At 32.6% G+C, this 19,497-nt stretch overlaps 1 protein-coding gene across 3 annotated transcripts; it reads right to left on the bottom strand.

The window, feature by feature from the left end:
- Positions 1–2,396: 2,396 nt before the first annotated feature.
- LOC125867776 (F-box protein CPR1-like) lies at positions 2,397–13,238 on the bottom strand. Of its 3 annotated transcripts, XM_049548356.1 has the most exons (4): positions 12,679–13,238; positions 6,380–6,824; positions 6,163–6,270; positions 2,397–2,919 (listed from the first exon to the last, which is right to left on the bottom strand). In XM_049548356.1, the coding sequence occupies exons 1-3, from the start codon at positions 13,198–13,200 to the stop codon at positions 6,239–6,241; spliced, it is 999 nt and encodes a 332-aa protein (XP_049404313.1). In that variant the 5' UTR covers positions 13,201–13,238; the 3' UTR covers positions 2,397–2,919; positions 6,163–6,238. The 3 variants fall into 3 exon arrangements, with proteins under 3 accessions (XP_049404313.1, XP_049404311.1, XP_049404312.1); XM_049548354.1 differs by having other exon boundaries at positions 6,163–6,824; XM_049548355.1 differs by having other exon boundaries at positions 6,163–7,208; positions 13,072–13,238.
- Positions 13,239–19,497: the final 6,259 nt, after the last annotated feature.

Below are 19,497 nucleotides of genomic sequence, written 5' to 3'. Positions count from 1 at the left end.
GTGGGTATTGGGTTGTCATGGGTTCAGCTCGAGAAAGTGAATCCTAAACCCTTTTCTACACATTCAGCTCGAGAGAGTGAATGGACTAAGGCGTAGGCTGTTCTTATTGTGCATGCTCATCGATGTTAGAGAAAAATCGACTTGATTCGAGGTAAATTGTTCGAGAGAAAGTTTACCTCCTCTATAGTTTAGCTTATTCACTAATATTCAGCTATTTCCTAACAGTTGCAATTACCCATTTGTCTACATTAGCCTATAATCGAATCACATCCCAAGAACCCGTCTCATTATTGTTATTTTCGTGTTGATTTGCTGCTGCTGTAGTTGATAATTAAAACCAAAACTCCCTTATTTGACATTCGTGTCACCCCCTAATTTGAATTATGTTTTTATTCGATAATGTCTATTCCTATGACTGACTTGATCATATTCATACTTTCCTATTGAATCTTAAACACGTACCACTCCCTATGGGATTCGACCCCAACTCATTTAGTTGGGTTATATACTGACTAGCGATCAGTGACACTTAGAATTGGATGAAGTGTCCTTGAAACGTTAATCAAAGATCACTAATTGAATTAGCACCGAATATTCCTAACTTCTATCTTATGCCGGTAGAATTCAAGTTGTGACTGCCGTATTATTTTCTATACTCAGCTTCCTCAAGGAGGTTGACAAGATTTGTGGGAACTACATTTGGGGGAGTAATGAAGAGAAGAGGAAAATGCCACTTTTGGCTTGAGAGAAAATTTGTTTTCCAAAAAAGTTCGGAGGGCTGAATGTAAAAGGATGTAACAACTGGAATGTTGCATCAGTTGACAATCTTCTCTGGCAGTTATCAGATATACTGTGGGTAAAATGGGTCCATGGGCTATATATGAGGAATGATGTTTCCATTTGGGAACATACCCCGCCTCAAGATTGCAGCTATGGGAAAAAGAACTAAATGCACTGCAGATCAATCAATATGAAGAAATGGTACATACAAGAGAGGTATACTTTGATCCACTCAGGCCAATATTCAATTTCTACCAGTTAAAATGCAAAGCTAGGTAAACTGAATAGGCTACAAATAACTGCTCTTATATGGACATCTGTAGCACAACCAAGGCATAGAATGATAATGTGGTTAGCAGTACAACTGTTAATAGTGCGATAGTAATTGCACAGATACAAAGAGAATTTAAGAGAGGATAGCATTGTTTAGAGGATCCAAGAAAGCTCATAGAAGTCATAGATTAATTCAGCATTTTTTTTCATGTAACTAGTTCTCTTGTCCAGTTGGAGGCTTTAAAGACACAACCTATGCTCTATAGGTGTATCGGCCCTTTATTTATTTTATTGGTATTTACAATTTATCAAAAAAAAAAAAGANAGAATTTAAGAGAGGATAGCATTGTTTAGAGGATCCAAGAAAGCTCATACAAGTCATAGATTAATTCAATCTTTCAACAAATTGAATATGTTTTTGTGTTCAAATTTTATTAATGTATTTTAGTTAAATGTACATATTTCGAAATTCTACCAATAAATTGCTGAAATATTATCAAAATTCACATCATGATATCGAGAATGAAACGTAAAGTATTTAAAAATATGATTAATATTTTCAAAGAGTTTAACTTTCTATATAACTATTTAGGGGTAGATCAAAGAAGCATGGGAAAAGATTAGATATAATTTTTTTTGATTGATGATATGATCTTAGATTGAAGCTATGAAGATCAAAAATTAAAATAATATGGTAATCGATAGATGAGTGTTGTCGCACTTAATGTGACATGAGGTAATCTCATCTTCTCCTTGTTTAGTAGTGTTATTTAGTTCTCTTATAGTTATAGTAGTATTTTATTTTTCATTTCTACAGCTTCAAATTGCTGCATTTGTTTTATTTTATCATCCTTATTTTTCTTTCAATTTTGTTTTGATTATACCTTTTTTTTTAAACGTCAGTCTATCAAAAATAGTCTCGCTACCCCATAAAGATAAAAATAAAATTTGTACATATAAATCTTACACTTCTCAAACTTCACTTGTGAGATTATACTAAGTATGTTTTGACATTGTCATATATAACAAGTTATAAAATAATCTTCTATAATTGATTAAATAATATAAAAATATAATTTTATCGATATAGTAAATTGTTTTCTAATCTATAATTCATTTCACATACTTTATTTAAAATACAGAATATTTTGCAAATTATCTACTCACTCCTTTAAAGATGTAATCCATAGATGTTTAATTTTTTTGGCTTTTAACTACAAGTAATTTACTTCAAACGTACAGCATGAACTGTAGATTTTACAGAGCAAGTTATCAAACATCTAATTGTGTATGCAACAAGTAGAATCTTAAAAACGAAAAAAAAAAAGAACGAGCATAAACTTGTATGATTACATTCCAACTAACAAGTTTAACTTTCTGTTCAATTTATGAGTGCTTCTTGCATCCTTCAACAAAATTAACTAACATCATAGAGTTTTTACAACCCGCGGTTCTCCTACAAACGCGTACCTGAAGAGTCTTTAATGACCTGAATTCTGATCGATAAACAACAAATCGGAAGGTGAGGTGCACTATAACACACTAGCTCCCTCCTCGTCACTATTACAACAAGTACAGACATTTGCATATAGTAGTATAGTCCTAATCTTGCTACTCTTACTTCTACTAGCAAGAGAGCTTCTGCACGTAAAATACCCCTAGGGATATCATCTTACTTCCTAGTATGGAAAAACCTTTTGTATAAGGTTCGATTGGTGAATTGAGGTAGAGTAGACCGATGATCCTGTAGTCATTTGGCCAGCTATTGAAAGAAAAAGTTTGCATCTGTTTCTCCCAAGTAGTTTCCAAAGCATCAGCAAGTAAGTATATATGTTCCCCTGAACACATGTATGATTCTACAACAACCTGCAATTATAAACAATATGTGAGTATAAGTTGTTCTTATTGATGTGCGAAATTTATGAGCTAAATATCAGTTTAAACCCCTAAAGGTTGGTCTTAAAGTAAGCCCACATCAACCTATTTGCCAGGTAAAATGTTCATTTCTTATGGAGACATAACCAAAAGAAATATCCATGTAAATTCTTTCCGGTTTGCTGGCGAGTTGTGTTCCTTGGGTTACATCATAAAGAGATCGATTCAGAGAAAGAAGGTTCACACAAGTGATGGATATCCTGACCCCTTTTTTAAATTAAAAGCTTCTGATTTAAAATTGAGAGGGCAGAGATAATGTTGCTGCCTACATCTAGAAGTGAGCAATGTTTTATCCGTAGTTGAATGAAAGGACACAGAGAAGGTCAAAGATAATGAAAAAATTTACTCGCGAGTATATGAAGTAAACAGAAAGATGTAAGTTTCAGAGTGTTTTGGACACTGCAAAGCAGCACTTCCAACTGTGCCTATGCTCAACCCAAAATGATTCGAACTTCAGAAAAATGAGGATTTTTTAGTAAAGTTAGACAGTTTTTGTTGACTTAAAATGATGGTAACATCTACCTTCTCAACTATGGTCACGACAGTAATTTAGTTATGCAAATCTGGGCCATTAAATATTAAATGAGACATGTCTCATACATATCCAAGTAAAGCTCAGTGAAATAGAGAATGACTAGTGAAGATGAGCCTGATACACTCAAGGTTATAGCAGTTAACCACTTTCAACCCACTTTTCCCAACTCAATGGTATCACTAAAGTGAAAGAAGATTCCGCCTTTTGATTAACTACAGAAATAAAAGGAAGCTATTAGCAGCAAGGAAAATCATCCAAACTTTGTAATATATCAGAAGTTAATCAACTATTATTCAAAGATCTCAGTAACTCATCTATCTCCTCAACAAGTGTCACTAAAAATGAACATTAAACATGTTTAAGTTTTGATTCTGCCAAGGGCTATTCCAATAATCATTGGCATATTTACTTGCACCTTGGTGCTCTTTACTCTTACTTTGTCTAGTAGGTTACTATGGTTACCGCGTTTCGTGAAGAATTTGAAAAGGTGTCGGCATCTATGAAGGAGGAAGGAGGTGTCTGATGGAAAGTTATCTGGAGTGTTTTTGAATGGGCTGAAAGAGGAAATTTGAGCAGAACTGATGCTTTTATGGGAATGAAACATTGAGGGAGATTATGGAGATGGCTAAAAGGGGAAGGATCAAAATTCTGTTTTGCAGCAAGTTCAGGGTTTTAAATTTGAACCAAGTAGAGGAAGTTCAAACAATAAATCAGTTGGGTTCAGACCCAATTATCCTCGAGTCACAAACATACTTGAAACACGTGACTCAAGAGCTGGAGCAGAAGGCGTAACATTGATTCACCATCGCATATAACTGCAAATTCGACTAGCTTCAAGGTGACTTCAGTAGCAAAATCTGAGGGACAATTCAAAAGGTTGTATGATTTAAAATTTGCACGAAAAAGAGAGCCAGTGTTATGTTTCAGATGTGATGAAATATTTGGCCTCAATCATCGTTGTAAAAATAGGCAACTTAACCTATTGATCATTTCAGAGGCACCCAACACAACACAGATGAAAATGATACAGAAGAATTCTTTGAGCCTACCAGAGAAGATGTAGTTGAAGGGGAAACTAAGGGTACTCGATGGTGTTGAATATGAATTCGGTTGTGGGCCTTACAGCAGGTATAAGTTGTTCTCCTTATTGACGAGGCAATTTAAGAGCTAAATACCAGTTTAAGCCCCTGAAGGATGGTAAAATGTTGTGTACTTTTGGTTACATCAAATTGAGATTCAACTTGAGAGTGACAGATCACGCAAAGAATAGGAATTCCTGACCCCTAAACAAGTTTTTTACAATAAAAAGCTTAGAATTTAAAATTGAAAGGGAAGAGCTAACGTTGCTGCCAACTTCTAGAAGTGAGCAATGTTTTGAAGGCAGTTGAATAAATGGAAGCAACGAAGGTCACAGAAAATGAAAAATTAATTCACTAGCATAAAGGTTGAAAAAGAAAAAGAAATTGATCTTCCTATTGTAAAGAGGAAAAAATATATTTATTTTGAATATTTTGAGTAATATTCCAAGATTAGAATTGATAAATCATTTTAAGTAGGAATATCTGGGGTATTTATTTTGAACATTTTGGGTAACATTATAAATTTAGTCTACTATACAAGAACAAAAATTAAGGATGACATTTTGGGAATTGGTCAAATTTTGAGCAATGTATTATATAACAAAATGATCAGAAACAATGTTGCTTAATTGAAGCCAATATCAGGTCTAAAGTATTCATCTTTCATATCTGTTTTCATCTATCTCTCCATTTTTAGAAAAACTGAAATGTTAATCTGTTTTGTTTAAACTGAAATAATTTTAAAACTAAGTTTCTTTGCTACGCGGGGCGGATTGAAAATAGAAAAAAAATGTTATGTGGTGTGGTGTGGGGCGGGTTGAAGCCTTTGCGGGTTTAGACCAAACCCGCACCGCAACAGCCCTGGCCCATTGCCATCTCTACTACTTTCTCAACTATGGTCACGCCAGTTGTTTAGTTAAACAAATCTGGGCCATTAAAATTTAAATGGGACATGTGTAAAACATCCAAGTAAAGCTTAGGAAATAGAGAGAATGACTAGTGAAGAAGAGCCTGATACACTCGAGTCCAGATTATATCAGTTAAACACTACAACTCACTTTTTGCAAGTCAACGGTATCACTCAAGTGAAAGAAGATTCTGTCTTTTGATTAACTATAGAAAACTAACAGGAAGCTATTAGCAGAAAGGAAAATCATCCAATCTTTATAAAATCAGAGGTTAATTGACTGTTATTTAATGATCTCTGTAATTCATCTATCTCCTTAATAAGTGTCACTAAAAACGATCATTAGGCTTTGATTCTGCCTAAGGACTATGCCAATGATTGTTGGCATATTCATTTGTGCCGTGGTGATCTTTACTCTTACTTTGTCTAGTGAAACAACATGTACCCCTAAAACACTGCTTAAAAGGAGAAAAGAACGCCCAATGTTCCTGCAAAACATTATTGTTCCTTGGGTGTAGGCAAAAACAGAAAAGGACAACCAAGATATCTAGGCAGATATGGTGTAAAAACGGTCCTTGAATATGCAACATCCAATATTTGACAAAATAAGCAGAATTTTAAAACACGTGAAAATGCAGTGAAAGAATACTTACAGGTTGTTAACTATTACAACAGTCATTCGCCTGAGTTCTGACATCTTTCAATCTTCGTTTGGTAAATCCGGACAAACTAGGCTTTCGATGCAAAGTTCCGCCTCAATTCTGTTGTAAAAACCAGTAACCTTAACATTAGGAACCTCTGGATATGTGAGAGAGTCATTCTTTGGATCGTATATCGCTAAAGTTGATTTAAATGCGAGCAGAATTTCACCTTTATTATACGTGAAAAGGGGAGGAGAAAGCTCATAGTTCTCAGGATACCTGATGGTATACAGTTTTGTCCAAGACGCTTTGACTCTATATTCCTTCATTACCCACACATCAGAGTGAGTTCTCTCATCATTATTACAGAGGACCGAAAGATCACTACCCAACACTCCAAGCTTCAAATCTCGTCCTTTGTTGTAGTTGGGAAGCTCCAACTTTCCCCATTTCTCATCAACCAAATCAATAGACGTGATGCACATACGACGTCTACGAAATGTAATCCAATGAAGCTTATGATTCACAAATTTAGCTTCACCACAGTAACTCACCCCAGGTTTAAAATCTTCAAGTGTTCTCCAAGAATCACTCTTTAAACTATATATCGCTGCCTCAAAAAAGGCCTTAATCATGCTACTAAAAATACCCACTACCTTATAATCGTCATGAACCTCATCATATCCAAAAGCACAAGTGGACCAGCATTCACGCATCTGTGTAGGCACAAAGCCGAACACTTTCTTGAACTTTCTAATTGATGGATTCCATAGCACCAACCCACTAAACCCATCGGCAAGACAAACCAACCCATTAACAGAACCCGAAATATAGACACGTTGAGGTGGATTTTTCATGGGACAATCCAAATCAAGTGCCTCATTAACAGAGTTATGAAATAAAGAGCTAACAGAACAATATTTAATATCTTCCCGAAATTGTAACAGAGATATATGGCGGGTGTAATCATTAGCAGAAAAACTAAGATGGGTTTTCACAAATTCAGGACTGGAAATCAAATTAAACCAATTTTTGGAAACACATTTGAACTGTAAGAGGTATTTAACGGGAACTCTTACAAGAATTGCTGCGATCAGTTCTTCTGGTAAACACCCCATTGAATCTTTGCTTGAAATTTCGGTACGCTTTCTCAGTCTCCTCCATTTTGGGCGTCGATGAGAAGCTTCAGATTTCATTTTGGTTAGCAAACGTTTCATCGAAAGCTTCATTCTTTGAAGTATAATTCAACAAAATTTGATCATTGCTTTATTGTTTCTATCGAAAGCTGAAGTTTTTGCCGCACGTTATATATTTACTACTTTTATATATATCTCTCCTTTTTTTTTGGTTGGTAATATAGGGTGTTTTTTAATCGTTCTACACCTTTATTCAAGAGAGAGTTTATATGGACATTTCTCTTTTATCTAAATTTAGGTGATATATTTTACTTTTTAATCAATTTTAAGTATATTTATTGCATTCGTCATTTTAAATAAGTTTTTCTCTCCTTTGGAAATTTTTCTTGAACTAACCTCTTGATTTTGCTACGAATTGATCAAGTTTCTGCTCAATGTCAATTGTTATGTTTTTTTTTTTTTAATTTTTCGAGATTCTTACGGTGGAATTTCTTTTGTGATGCAGTTCTTTTATTGATATAGTTATGATTCTATTATTATTATCTTTGGCGCTAACGTTAGTGTTGCTCCTCTTTTGCGCCTTTGCTCATTCATTTTTTGAAATTTTTTTTATGTTCTTTTTCTTTTTTAGGGTTCTTGTGGAGTTTTTTCATTTTGAATCAAATTTGTTTCTGCCGAGTTTTCTCTTTATTCTTTCTTTCGTTGATGCTCAATTTTTGTACAGTAAATTCAGTCAATGTATAATTCTGTTTCTCTCTAGTTTAAGTTGATTGTTAGCGAAGACTTGATGAAGGGAATATATGAGAGAAGGTTCTCAAATCGGATTACGATCAATGCGGAACCAACGAGTTTTGTCAAACAAGGTAACGAATCTAAGGGAAGGATCAAGCTTGAAAGTAATGGACGAGTGTAGGCTTTATAGTGAACGCAAAACCCCCTGCTTATAGATATGCGATCAGTGATTTAAATAAAAGAAAGATGTCCAGAGAAAGTTTTAGCCCTTAAAATGTGTTGCGAAGAGAAATTAAAAACAAAGATTTTCTGATGCAGTACGGGCACGGGATGAAAAAGACGAAATAAATACCATGATTAGCAGAAGTTATAGTCATTAGTCAAATAATCAGTCGAAAATTGCGAGATTCACAAAATGAGTATGGTAGTTTTTTAAAAACCTACACAGAGTTTGTCCCTAATTATACTGTTTTCAAAATTTAACTCATCGAGAGTCGTTATTTGATATTCTCACTTTGTCCCTAATTACTTGTACAATTTTCCTTTTTTACTTGTTCATTTTGACAAATCAAGAAAGTACCNTATATATATATATATATATACATATCAATAAATATGCGTACTAACTAATTCTAAAGTTACCAATAAAAAAATGACATGTGTCCAATTTGTGCACTCATTACTAGCCTTTCAGAGAGTGGACATCCCCTATGCCATGTCAGAGTTTGTAGTGTATTTATTCCATTTTAAATTAGTTTAAGGGGTAATAGGACCCTAGTTATTTTTAAGTGTGTCTGTGAGATTTCGATCATAATCTAGGAGAGTACTTGTGCCTTGTCCCAAAGTCCATATTTATACAAGTTAGAAGAATTCACATATGAGGAAATTATCCTATTTTAAAGGGTTAATGGGCAAAATCTTCACATGATGTTCATTAAAACATCTCGTATAATTGATAGTTAGTATGATGTATCATGATATGTTGGATACATGATGTACTTGGAAAATAAGAATCGAAAGAATAAATATGTAGATGCACTTATTGTGAAAGAATATCTTTACCTAATATGAATAATTATAAAAAATGTGAATTTAGAAAAATCTCTAATTTGAACTTTGGAAAAAATCCCCAAATCCACTTGTGATATTATCATATAGAATATGTTATAAAATAATCTTCTATAATTGATTAAATAAAATAAAAATATATCTTTATCTATATATTAATTTATTTCCTAATCTATAATTCATTTCACATAAATTATTTTAAATACTAAATATTTGCAACTCAATCTTTTAAAGATGTAATCAATAGATGTTCAAATTTGTTGGGTTTTAATTACAGGGGATAGTTTATCAAACATCTAATTGTGTACAGCAAGTAGAATCTTAAAAACAAAGAAAACAAGAGCATAAACTTGGACGATTATGTTCCTACTAACAAGTTTAACTTTCTGTTCAATTTATGAGCGTTTCTCGCTTCCTTCAACAAAATTAAGTAGCATCATAGAGTTTTTACAACCCGCGACTCTCCTACAAAATGCGTACCTGAAGAGTCCTTAGTGACCTGATCAATGAACAACAAAATCCGAAGATGAGGTTTATCATAACACACTGGCCCCCTCCTCGTCACTATTACAGAAAGTACATGATACATTAGCATATAGTAGTATAGTCCTAACCTTGCTACTCTTACTTCTACTAGCAAGAGAACTTCTGCACGTAAAATACCCCTAGGGATATCATCTTACTTCCTAGTATGGAAAAACCTTTTCTGTAAGGTCCGATATGGTGATTGAGGTAGAGTAGACAGATGATCCTGTAGTCATTTGGCCGGNAAGCTATGAAGCTTGAACTTGAGGCTTTAGATCATAATCATACTTGGGAGGTGGTGGATTTGCCATCTGGGAAGGTTCCTATTGGTTCTAGATGGGTTTACAAGGTAAAGTATCATGCTGATGGGACTGTAGAAAGGTTTAAAGCAAGGTTAGTAGCTAAGGGGTATACTCAGAAGGAAGGCATTGACTTTCATGATACTTTCTCCCCTGTAGCAAAAATGACCACAGTTAGGACTGTGATTGCATTGGCTGCCCTTAGGCATTGGCCTATTTTCCAAATGGATGTTCACAATGCATTTCTTAATGGTGATCTTTCTGAGGAGGTGTACATGGCTTTGCCACAAGGTTTTAGTAGCCAGGGGGAGTCAAAGGTATGCAGGCTACTCAAATCCTTATATGGTCTGAAACAGGCTTCTAGACAGTGGGACTTGAAATTGACACAAGCTCTAACAAGTTCTGGTTTCACACAGAGCAAGAATGATTATTCTCTTTTCACAAAAACCACTAATAACAATCTAGTGTTAGTTCTTGTTTATGTAGATGTCTTGCTCGTCACAGGGTCTGATCTACAAGAAATCAATAAAGCTAAGCTTGAATTGCATAAAACCTTCAAGATGAAGGACCTGGGAGAACTGAGGTACTTTCTGGGAATTGAAATTGCCAGGTCAAGTGAGGGAATCCTCCTTTCACAAAGGAAGTATGCTCTGGAAATGATCTCAGAGACTGGATTGAGTGGTTCAAAGCCTAAGTGGACACCAATGGAGCAAAACATGAAACTAACTAGCAGTGAGTATGATCTTAAATTCTCTGAAAAATCTGAGGATGTTCTTTTGGAGGACAGGAGTGTCTATCAGAGATTGGTGGGAAAGCTCTTGTATCTTACAGTCACAAGGCCTGATTTATCATATGCTGTTCAATCCTTAAGTCAGTTTATGCATGCTCCTAAACGGTCTCATTATGAAGCTGCTTTGCATGTGGTAAAGTATATTAAGAGTCAGCCTGGGCTTGGTCTTTTAATGTCTAGTAGAGGGGATGAAAAGATAGAAACATATTGTGATTCTGACTGGGCTTCTTGTCCTATGTCTAGAAAGTCTGTCTTTGGTTTTTGTATCAAATTGGGAACATCTCTCATCTCATGGAAAGCTAAGAAACAAAACACTGTCTCTAGAAGTTCTGCTGAGGCAGAATATAGGTGTATGGCTCAAACAGTAGCTGAATTGACTTGGTTAAAAGGGCTGTTACAAGAGTTGCAGGTGAAGGTGCAGTTGCCAATTAATCTATATTGTGATAATAAAGCTGCATTACAAATAGCAGCTAATCCCATGTATCATGAAAGAACAAAGCACATTGAGATTGACTGCCATTTTATAAGGGAAAAATTGCAGGAAGGGTTGGTAAGAACTAGCTACGTTGCAAGTAAGGAACAGCCAGCAGATGTATTTACCAAGGCTTTGGGTCGTCAACAACATGCTACATTACTGGTCAAGTTAGGAATGAAAAACATTTTCCATTCTCAACTTGAGGGGGAGTGTAGAAATAAAGGAATAGTTAGTTGATAATTGTGTGTAGATTAGTTAGTTAAGAAGGTTGTTAGGTTGTTATTAAGTTTCCAATAAGAAGTTGACAGGTGGATAAGTTAGTTAGTAACTAACTTTTGTAAATGTGTTGTATATAAGTGGATCCATTATTGAAATAAAAATCATCACAACACAATTACTCTCTATTAGTTTCTTCTTTTCCTTCTGTAAAGCTCATCAATGGAGGCCTAAGTACAGATTTTATCATGGTATCAGAGCTTGGTGACAGTGCGTTCCATAGCTGATGAGCTTTTTCAATTCATCGTCTTCCTGATTTCCTCTTCTTGATTTCCTGATTTCCCCCCTCCTTTTTTTTTTTTTTTTTCGTTCTCCCTTGAAATCTTGTTCTTCCTTCCTGATTATCTGATTCAAAGTTTTTTTAACAATGGGAGACAATTCGGAATCTGTTGGTACTGGAGTAACAGGTCCAAGAACAATTCCTCAATTGGATCGCAATGACCCACTGTATATGCAACATTCAGATACACCAGGTATCTCTCTCGTCCCTCAACTGTTGACAGGAACTGGTAATTACTCAGAATGGAGTAGATCGATGTTGTNATATTTGACAAAATAAGCAGAATTTTAAAACACGTGAAAAATGCAGCAAAGGAATACGGTCATTCACCTGAGTTCTGACATCTTTCAATCTCCGTTTGGTAAATCTGGACAAACTAGGCTTTCGATGCAGAGTGCCGCCTTAATACTGCCGTCAACATTAATAACCTCTGGATGTGTGATAGAGCCATTTTTTGGATTGTATATCGCTAAAGTTGATTCAAACACGAGCATAATTTCACCTTTATTATACATGAAAAGTGGCGGAGAAAGCTTATAGTTCTCAGGATACCTGATGGTATACAGTTTTGTCCAAGACTCTTTAAATCCATACTCCTTCATGACCCACACATCAGAGTGAGTTCTCTCATGATTCTTACAGACCACCAAAAGATCATTTCCCAACACTCCAAGCTTTATATCTCCTTCTTTGTTGGAGCAGGGCAGCTCCACCTTTCCCCATTTCTCATCAACCAAATCAATAGACATGATGCCCCAACGACCTTTACGCATAATAATCCAATGAAGCTTACCATTCACAAACTTAGACGAACTACAATAACTCATCCCAGGTTTAAAATCTTCAAGTGTTCTCCAAGAATCATTCTTTAAACTATATATCACGGCCTCGAAATAGGACTTAATCATGCTACTAAAAATACCCACTACCTTATAATCATCGTGAACCTCATCATATCCAAAACCACACATGGACCAGCACCGACACATCTGTGTAGGCACAAAGTCCAACACTTTCTTGAACTTTCTAATTGATGGATTCCATAGCACCAACCCATCAAACCTATCGGTAAGACAAACCAACCCATTAACAGAACCCGAAATATAAACTCTTTGATGTGGATATTTCATGGGACAATCCAAATCAAGTGCCTCAGTAATAGAGTCATGAAATAAAGAGCTAACAGAGCAAGATTTAATATTAGTGTCTAGAGTATCCAATTGTAACAGAGATATATGGCGGGTATAATCCTTAGCAGAAAAACTAAGATGGGTTTTCACAAATTCAGGGCTGGAAATCAAATCAAACCATTTTGTCGAAACACATTTGAACTGTAAGAGGTATTTAACTGGAACCCTTACAAGAATTGTTGCGATCAGTTCTTCTGGCAAACTCCCCATTGAATCTTTGCTTGGAATTTCAGTACGCTTTCTCAGTTTCCTCAGTTGATGAGAAGCTTCAGATTTCATTTTGGTTCGCACAAATTTGATCTTTAGCTATATAGGTTGGCCCCTATATAGCTAAGTCTGTTATGATGGTGGTTTGGATTGCTGTGACATAGTCAGGACTAGACGGGGCTATGTAAATCTTGGCAATGACCGAGCTACGAATTTAGTCAACGTATTCAAATTTAAGAAGAGTGAATAAATTTTTTTCAACAGAGTGGGTGCACAATTCATTTTTTTTAACTATGGATGCACCAAGATTTATAATTAAACTAGTGAACTTCGGCTATAAAGAGTGATAAAATTTTGATAATTTTATTAAATATAATATTGATGTAAGAGAAAAATGTTTGATGAGTACTTAGTAGACTTTCAATAAAGTTGTTAAATTTTTTACTATTTTGAACAAAAAAATTGCAATAAGAAATTCACATAAGATGCAAAATAAAGATAAATCATACCAATAAAAATGCAACATTATTCTTAATTTCTTACTCATTAAAAAATAGAAGGAAAAATATGAAATGAGTACACATATCTTTCGAGTTCTTATGGACGTCCAATCCCACAAGCCGATCACCATTTTTCATCTTATTCTTCAAATCAAATTAAAATATGAATATATTAAGCACAGAAAATATAACAACCTAAAAACTTAATGTGATCTTCTATAAAATCTTACAATGATTTTATTTACAGAGCTACTATATGAAACACCAAATAATATGATGAATATGACTATTAATTATTTTATACGTCATAATAATAAAAAGTTGTGTGGAGTAATTAATGAAAATAGAGACAAATTAAGTTTTACATTTAATATATTCTAAAAATGTCTTTTTAATTGCTTTGCAATGCACATTTAATATAATTAACAGTTAATTATTTTTAAATTCTTTTAATATAGCACATAAATAAAAAAAGAAATCTAAAAAAAATATAATTGTATTTCTTGACGGAAGAAAAATATCACCCTCACTTTTTCTCTTTCTAACTGTTTTGTGGTGATATAACTATTTAGCACAAGTCAATAAGTTACTAAAGATTTTAAAAGAAACATGTATATATATAAATAATTCACAATCCTTCTAAAAATTAAATATCCACTTAATAAATTTTAGCAAGAGGAATATGACATGTTAATTAAGTAAAAAGTTTAAAATTTATCTAAGTAAGACTATCCGTCAATAAAAAAATTCAATTCTTAACACAATTTTAAATTTAAAGATCATTATACTTGTTAAATTTAAGATTATTAAGTACAAATTTAATCAAGACTTCTTGTTAATTTGTTGATAAATTCATCTTAACTATTCTATTATAATGGTAACAAAATAAACTTATCCGTGCATAAAATTATTTGAACATATAGTTATTAGTTAACGCATTTTCATTTGGAAGTAAGTTTTAAACATATAACTAACACTTTTTCATTTTTAAATAAATTTTGAACCCGCGAGTAAAACATAATAGTTCAAATTCAACAATCAATATCTTTTGAGCAATATAATTTAAAAAATTAATATTATTTTCCAAAAAATTAAACCAAACCTCTAATATGTATGAATAATGAAACTAATAAATCAATCAATTATAATATATTGAGATAATTTTTCATTTGACATCTCTTTATTATCCAATAATTTATTATTATTATTTTGGGTGTTAGATGAAATAGAGAAAATACTCAAATGACAAGATGCTTCAGTAAGAACCTTTTCCATGTCTGCTCCTCCATACATGTCTTGACAATCACCAATATCACACCATGTCATGATAACTTACAGAAACAATTACAATTTTTCATAAAAAAACAATATTAAATATTCTCTAATAATGTAACGATAATAACATATTTAATGCAATTTCACAAGTGAACTATGAAAAAAAAAATAAANTGCTTCAGTAAGAACCTTTTCCATGTTTGCTCCTCCATACATGTCTTGACAATCACCAATATCACACCATGTCATGATAACTTACAGAAACAATTACATTTTTTCATAAAAAAATAATATTAAATATTCTCTAATAATGTAACGACAATAACATATTTAATGTAATTTCACAAGTGAACTATGAAAAAAAAATAAAGAGACAAAAAAGATGTGTCCGGAAGCCCTTAGCTTGATAAAGCCTTCCAAATTCATTGAAAAAAAAGAGAGAGGAAACATATGAACAGTGCATTTGTATTTAATTTAATACAAATATTCATATTATAAACCCCTTTACAACAAAGAAACAATTTCATAAAAATATAAATCTCAATTTGCTGGAACAATTATTTGACAATATGAAAGATGCCTCAACGTTTATTGTTATATACAATATAATCATCATATTTTTGTTGATTATATAATTTAATGAAATGGAAAAAATATATATTTCCATAATACTATAAACATAAAAATAGTAAAGAAGTTAAGATTACCTTATGTCTCTCCAATGTATTATTTTCTAATAGCAATATTGAAAAGCTAGAAAAGAACATTGTGCAAAAAAAAATCATGATTGGATTTGAATTGGGGCTCCTTTTGCTACCGTATTTAAAAGAATATTATAATGACTTTTAATTAATCTAAATAAATAACATTAATGCAGAATATGAAAGGATAATCAACTTATACACAAATAAAATAAAGAGATGAATTTAATGAAATGAAGATGGAAATATAAGAAAATGATATAAATGACTATAATAAAAAAAAAGTTTATACTCTTATTTACTTGAAAGAACGTGAAAGAAAGAAAAGAAAGATAGGGGTTTAAAAAAAGTAAAAAAATAGAGAAAGAAATTTAGAGGGTTTAAAAAAAAAAGATAAAAATATATATTGTAATTAATTTTTTATTTTCCGTGATTCTCTTTATATACTCACAATTTTTTTTAATCATTATGTATTTATGTTAATAATAAAAGTTGCAAATGATTTCATTGTTTCATCCCATAAATACATAATTATTCTAAATGAAATATATAATTTTTAATATTATAGAGAATGCCAGAAATTTCAGATTAGGATATTAGAATATATTTTTTTTCGGAAATGAGATCTTTCTTCCGTTTCCAACCATACAATTAATATTTAGAATATTAGATGTGATTATAGAATGTTGAATTAATCTTTATCTTTCCTTAATTATAGTAAAATTGTAACTAAACGTTTATTGTAATCTTTCTCTTTTCTTAATTATAATAAAATTGTAATTAAACCTTTATTGTCCATAAATGGTAATTTTCTTTCTATTCTTGCAATACAATTAATGCTTAATATATTGAATGTAATATTAAATCATATTATATTTAGTGTGATGAAAAATTATATTAATGCTTAATATATTGAATGTAATACAATTTTGTGGTTTATCTTTTCTACTATTTGAGTTACTATTGTTTAATATATATTTATTTAGCAGACTTTCAAGAATATATAGTATTGTTATCTCGTTGTAAAAAAGATAAAATCAATAATTTCCACTTATTTAAATCTATTTATAATAATTCAATTTTCTAATTAATATTTAATCATCTTCAATTTATTTTAAGAAAGAAATAGAAGCAAGTGATAGAATAGGGTAGGTTGTCTTTGAGCTTGAACCGTGAAAGCAATCACTAATATTTTTACTTCCTCTAGCCTGTCCATATTGATTGAATTGTTGGAATTTTTTTATAGTTCAAAATAAGTGAATTAAATAAGTTGTCTACCTCACACTCCAAATAGAACATAATATTTTATGTACCTGCCTTTCAATAAAACATTTAAACTTTTATAAAACTTTAGTTCCTCCAAAAAGAGAGGGGAAAAAACACTCAACTTCTACATNGAAGCACCTAGGCTTGGCGTACTGGCAGGCGCGCCGCGCCAGGCCCAAAAGTTCAGAGGGGTGTTGATGGCGCGCTGCTTGGCACACCGCGCCAACGGGAATTGCTGGCAACAATTGCTTGGCGCTCTGCAAGACGCGTCGCGCCTGGCACCAAAGTTCAGAGTGCGTTTCCAGGCGCGATGGAGGCGCGACACGTCCCTCTTTTGCCGACTTTTCCAAGTTTTAAACATTAAATAGGATTCCTAATTTGAGTAGGATTGGTTCCCAACTTTTCCTACTAGTATAAATAGATCCTTAGGGTTCCATAAGAAAAGATTGGACGTTTTTGTTTAGTGTGCAAGGGCAAGAATTCAAGTTTGTAATCCTTTAACTCTTCTATTTTTCCTAATTTTTTATGAACGTTTATCTATTATTGATTTCTAATGGCATGAGTAGCTAACCGCCCTAGTTCTGGGGTTGTAGCTATGAATTATGTGTTGAATGTTTGAGGCTTTATGAATTGATTTTCGGTTGTCAATCTAAATTACTTCTATATTCTTGTTTTACTATTTTATGCTTGCGCACCATAGAATAAATCTAGTGTCTAATCTTAAAATCGAACGAGGAGGGATTAGATAGACCAGAGAATATAGAGAGCTTGGTCCACTCATTAGATTGAGGTGATTAGTTTTCAGGAGTGACGCTCAGACGAACACCTTGCTTGGTTACGAAATAGGATGAAATATAAATGCTCGCCAGTTAGTTTATCTATCCCCGCTCAACGATATAGTTAGATGGCTAACTGGGGTAGGCGGCGAGAGGCGAACCACCCGGACCATACTATCAACCCTATAAACCAGTAATTTGACAACTGAAGTGAATTCTAAGCTAATGATATGATGCATGATATTCAATGTATGCTGCATCCCTGGAATTTTTTTAAACTTGCTTGAAACATATTAACAAAGTCGTTCACTATAGGTTGCTTTTATTTAGTACATAATTATTAGTAGTTACTTAACTAAATCATCAACTCTTGAAAAGGTTATTTGGTTACTTTTAGTTGTAGAGTTAAGTGAATATAAGTTGATCATAAGTCCCTTGGGAACGATAACTCGTTTCTTTAATTATCTATACTACTTGTGCGACCACGTACACTTGCGTGTATTTTGGGGAGCAACAGGGGGCCTTAAGCGAAACTTAAGAGAGGGGTCCCAATATTTTATATTTTCATCATATATACTTTTATTTAAAATCTACTTTTAATTTCTAGTTTTTTTTAAGATGTGAAGTCATTGACTACTGTTTTATAATTGATTTGTTTTAATAATTTCCTTTTCAATTGATAATATAACTAATTCATTCAATCTCTCTTGAGATATTGTTGATTTTAAATAAGATTTAATCAATTTTAGTTTAAAAAAATATCTTTGGGCTGAGACAACAGTTACAAGAATTGCTAACATTATTCTATAAGCAATATATATATTGAGAAAATAATCAAGTCTTTTTATTTCATTGAGTATTTTCATTACATCATTATCTTCCACTTATATTATTTCTCTTAACACTTAAAAATAAATTTAAACCATCAATATCAAAATAACTATTATGTGTTAAAGAAAGTTAAATGTTAAGACAATGTTTTTTTAAAAATTAAATTCTCTTCATCTAGTGATCTCAATTTACCACTAAATAAGAAACCAATTTTTTTTTTCATATGCTTCAATTGGTTCAATTCTGTTTCGAAGTGAAAAAATATCTTGATATATATATATATATATATAGTAATCAACTCTAATTTCAAGGGACTTAGTAATTTCGTTATCAATATTTTCATCAAACTGTTTCTTACAAAATTAAGGTTTTATATTCATTTCAAATGCAATTTTCTTAGTACAAATCATAACACTCACAATACATATAATTTTTTTTAAAAAAATATTTATAAGTAAAAAAAATAAATTGAAAATGGAGCCCCCCTAGGGGTTGAGACGTCCCTGCAGATGACCCATTGGAATTTCTCACTTATCAAATATCATCTTGTTTACTATGAAAAGAAAGTTTAAGGGGAATTGGGTTATGGAGAGGTTACTTAATTATGTCTCTGGTATTTGGGTCACAGTAGGTTACCACAATAGATTAGCCAAAAAGAGTAATGATCAACTTGCTAGTGCTGAGTTAGAACTTTGGGTTACAAACAGTAGATCGCAGATCTAAAATATTGGAATATATGTATTTGTTGCTAGTCACTAGATGGTGCTTTCAAAATAAGTAATATATTTCTTGTATATATTGATCATTGCTTCTGCAGCACGTCATTGTGTACAGTAGAAATGGAAGCGTTCATTTGCAGTGGCAATTAAGCTGTGCATCTGTAAGAACATGGCTTTCTTCCCAATGTTATCTTCTAATAAGATATGGATTTCCTGATCTAAAGGAAATGCTGTCATTGTCTTATCTTATCACCCCTTTCTCATTTGAGTATACAACACATAAGAATTTGATGGTACTGTT

The sequence above is a fragment of the Solanum stenotomum genome, chromosome 6 (genome assembly GCF_019186545.1).
Source record: "Solanum stenotomum isolate F172 chromosome 6, ASM1918654v1, whole genome shotgun sequence".
Lineage (NCBI taxonomy): Eukaryota > Viridiplantae > Streptophyta > Magnoliopsida > Solanales > Solanaceae > Solanum > Solanum stenotomum.
The sequence above is the reverse complement of the archived record's forward strand: the minus strand, read 5'-3'. Positions and strand labels throughout refer to the sequence as shown.

Coding starts and splice junctions, on each gene's coding strand:
- LOC125867776 (XM_049548354.1), bottom strand. CDS start 13,200: ATGAAATCTGAAGCTTCTCATCAACTGAGGAAACTGAGAAAGCGTACT. Junction 6,825..12,678: donor GTGGTTTTGGATATGATGAG/GTTCACGATGAT, acceptor GGATATGATGAG/GTTCATGACGATTATAAGGT.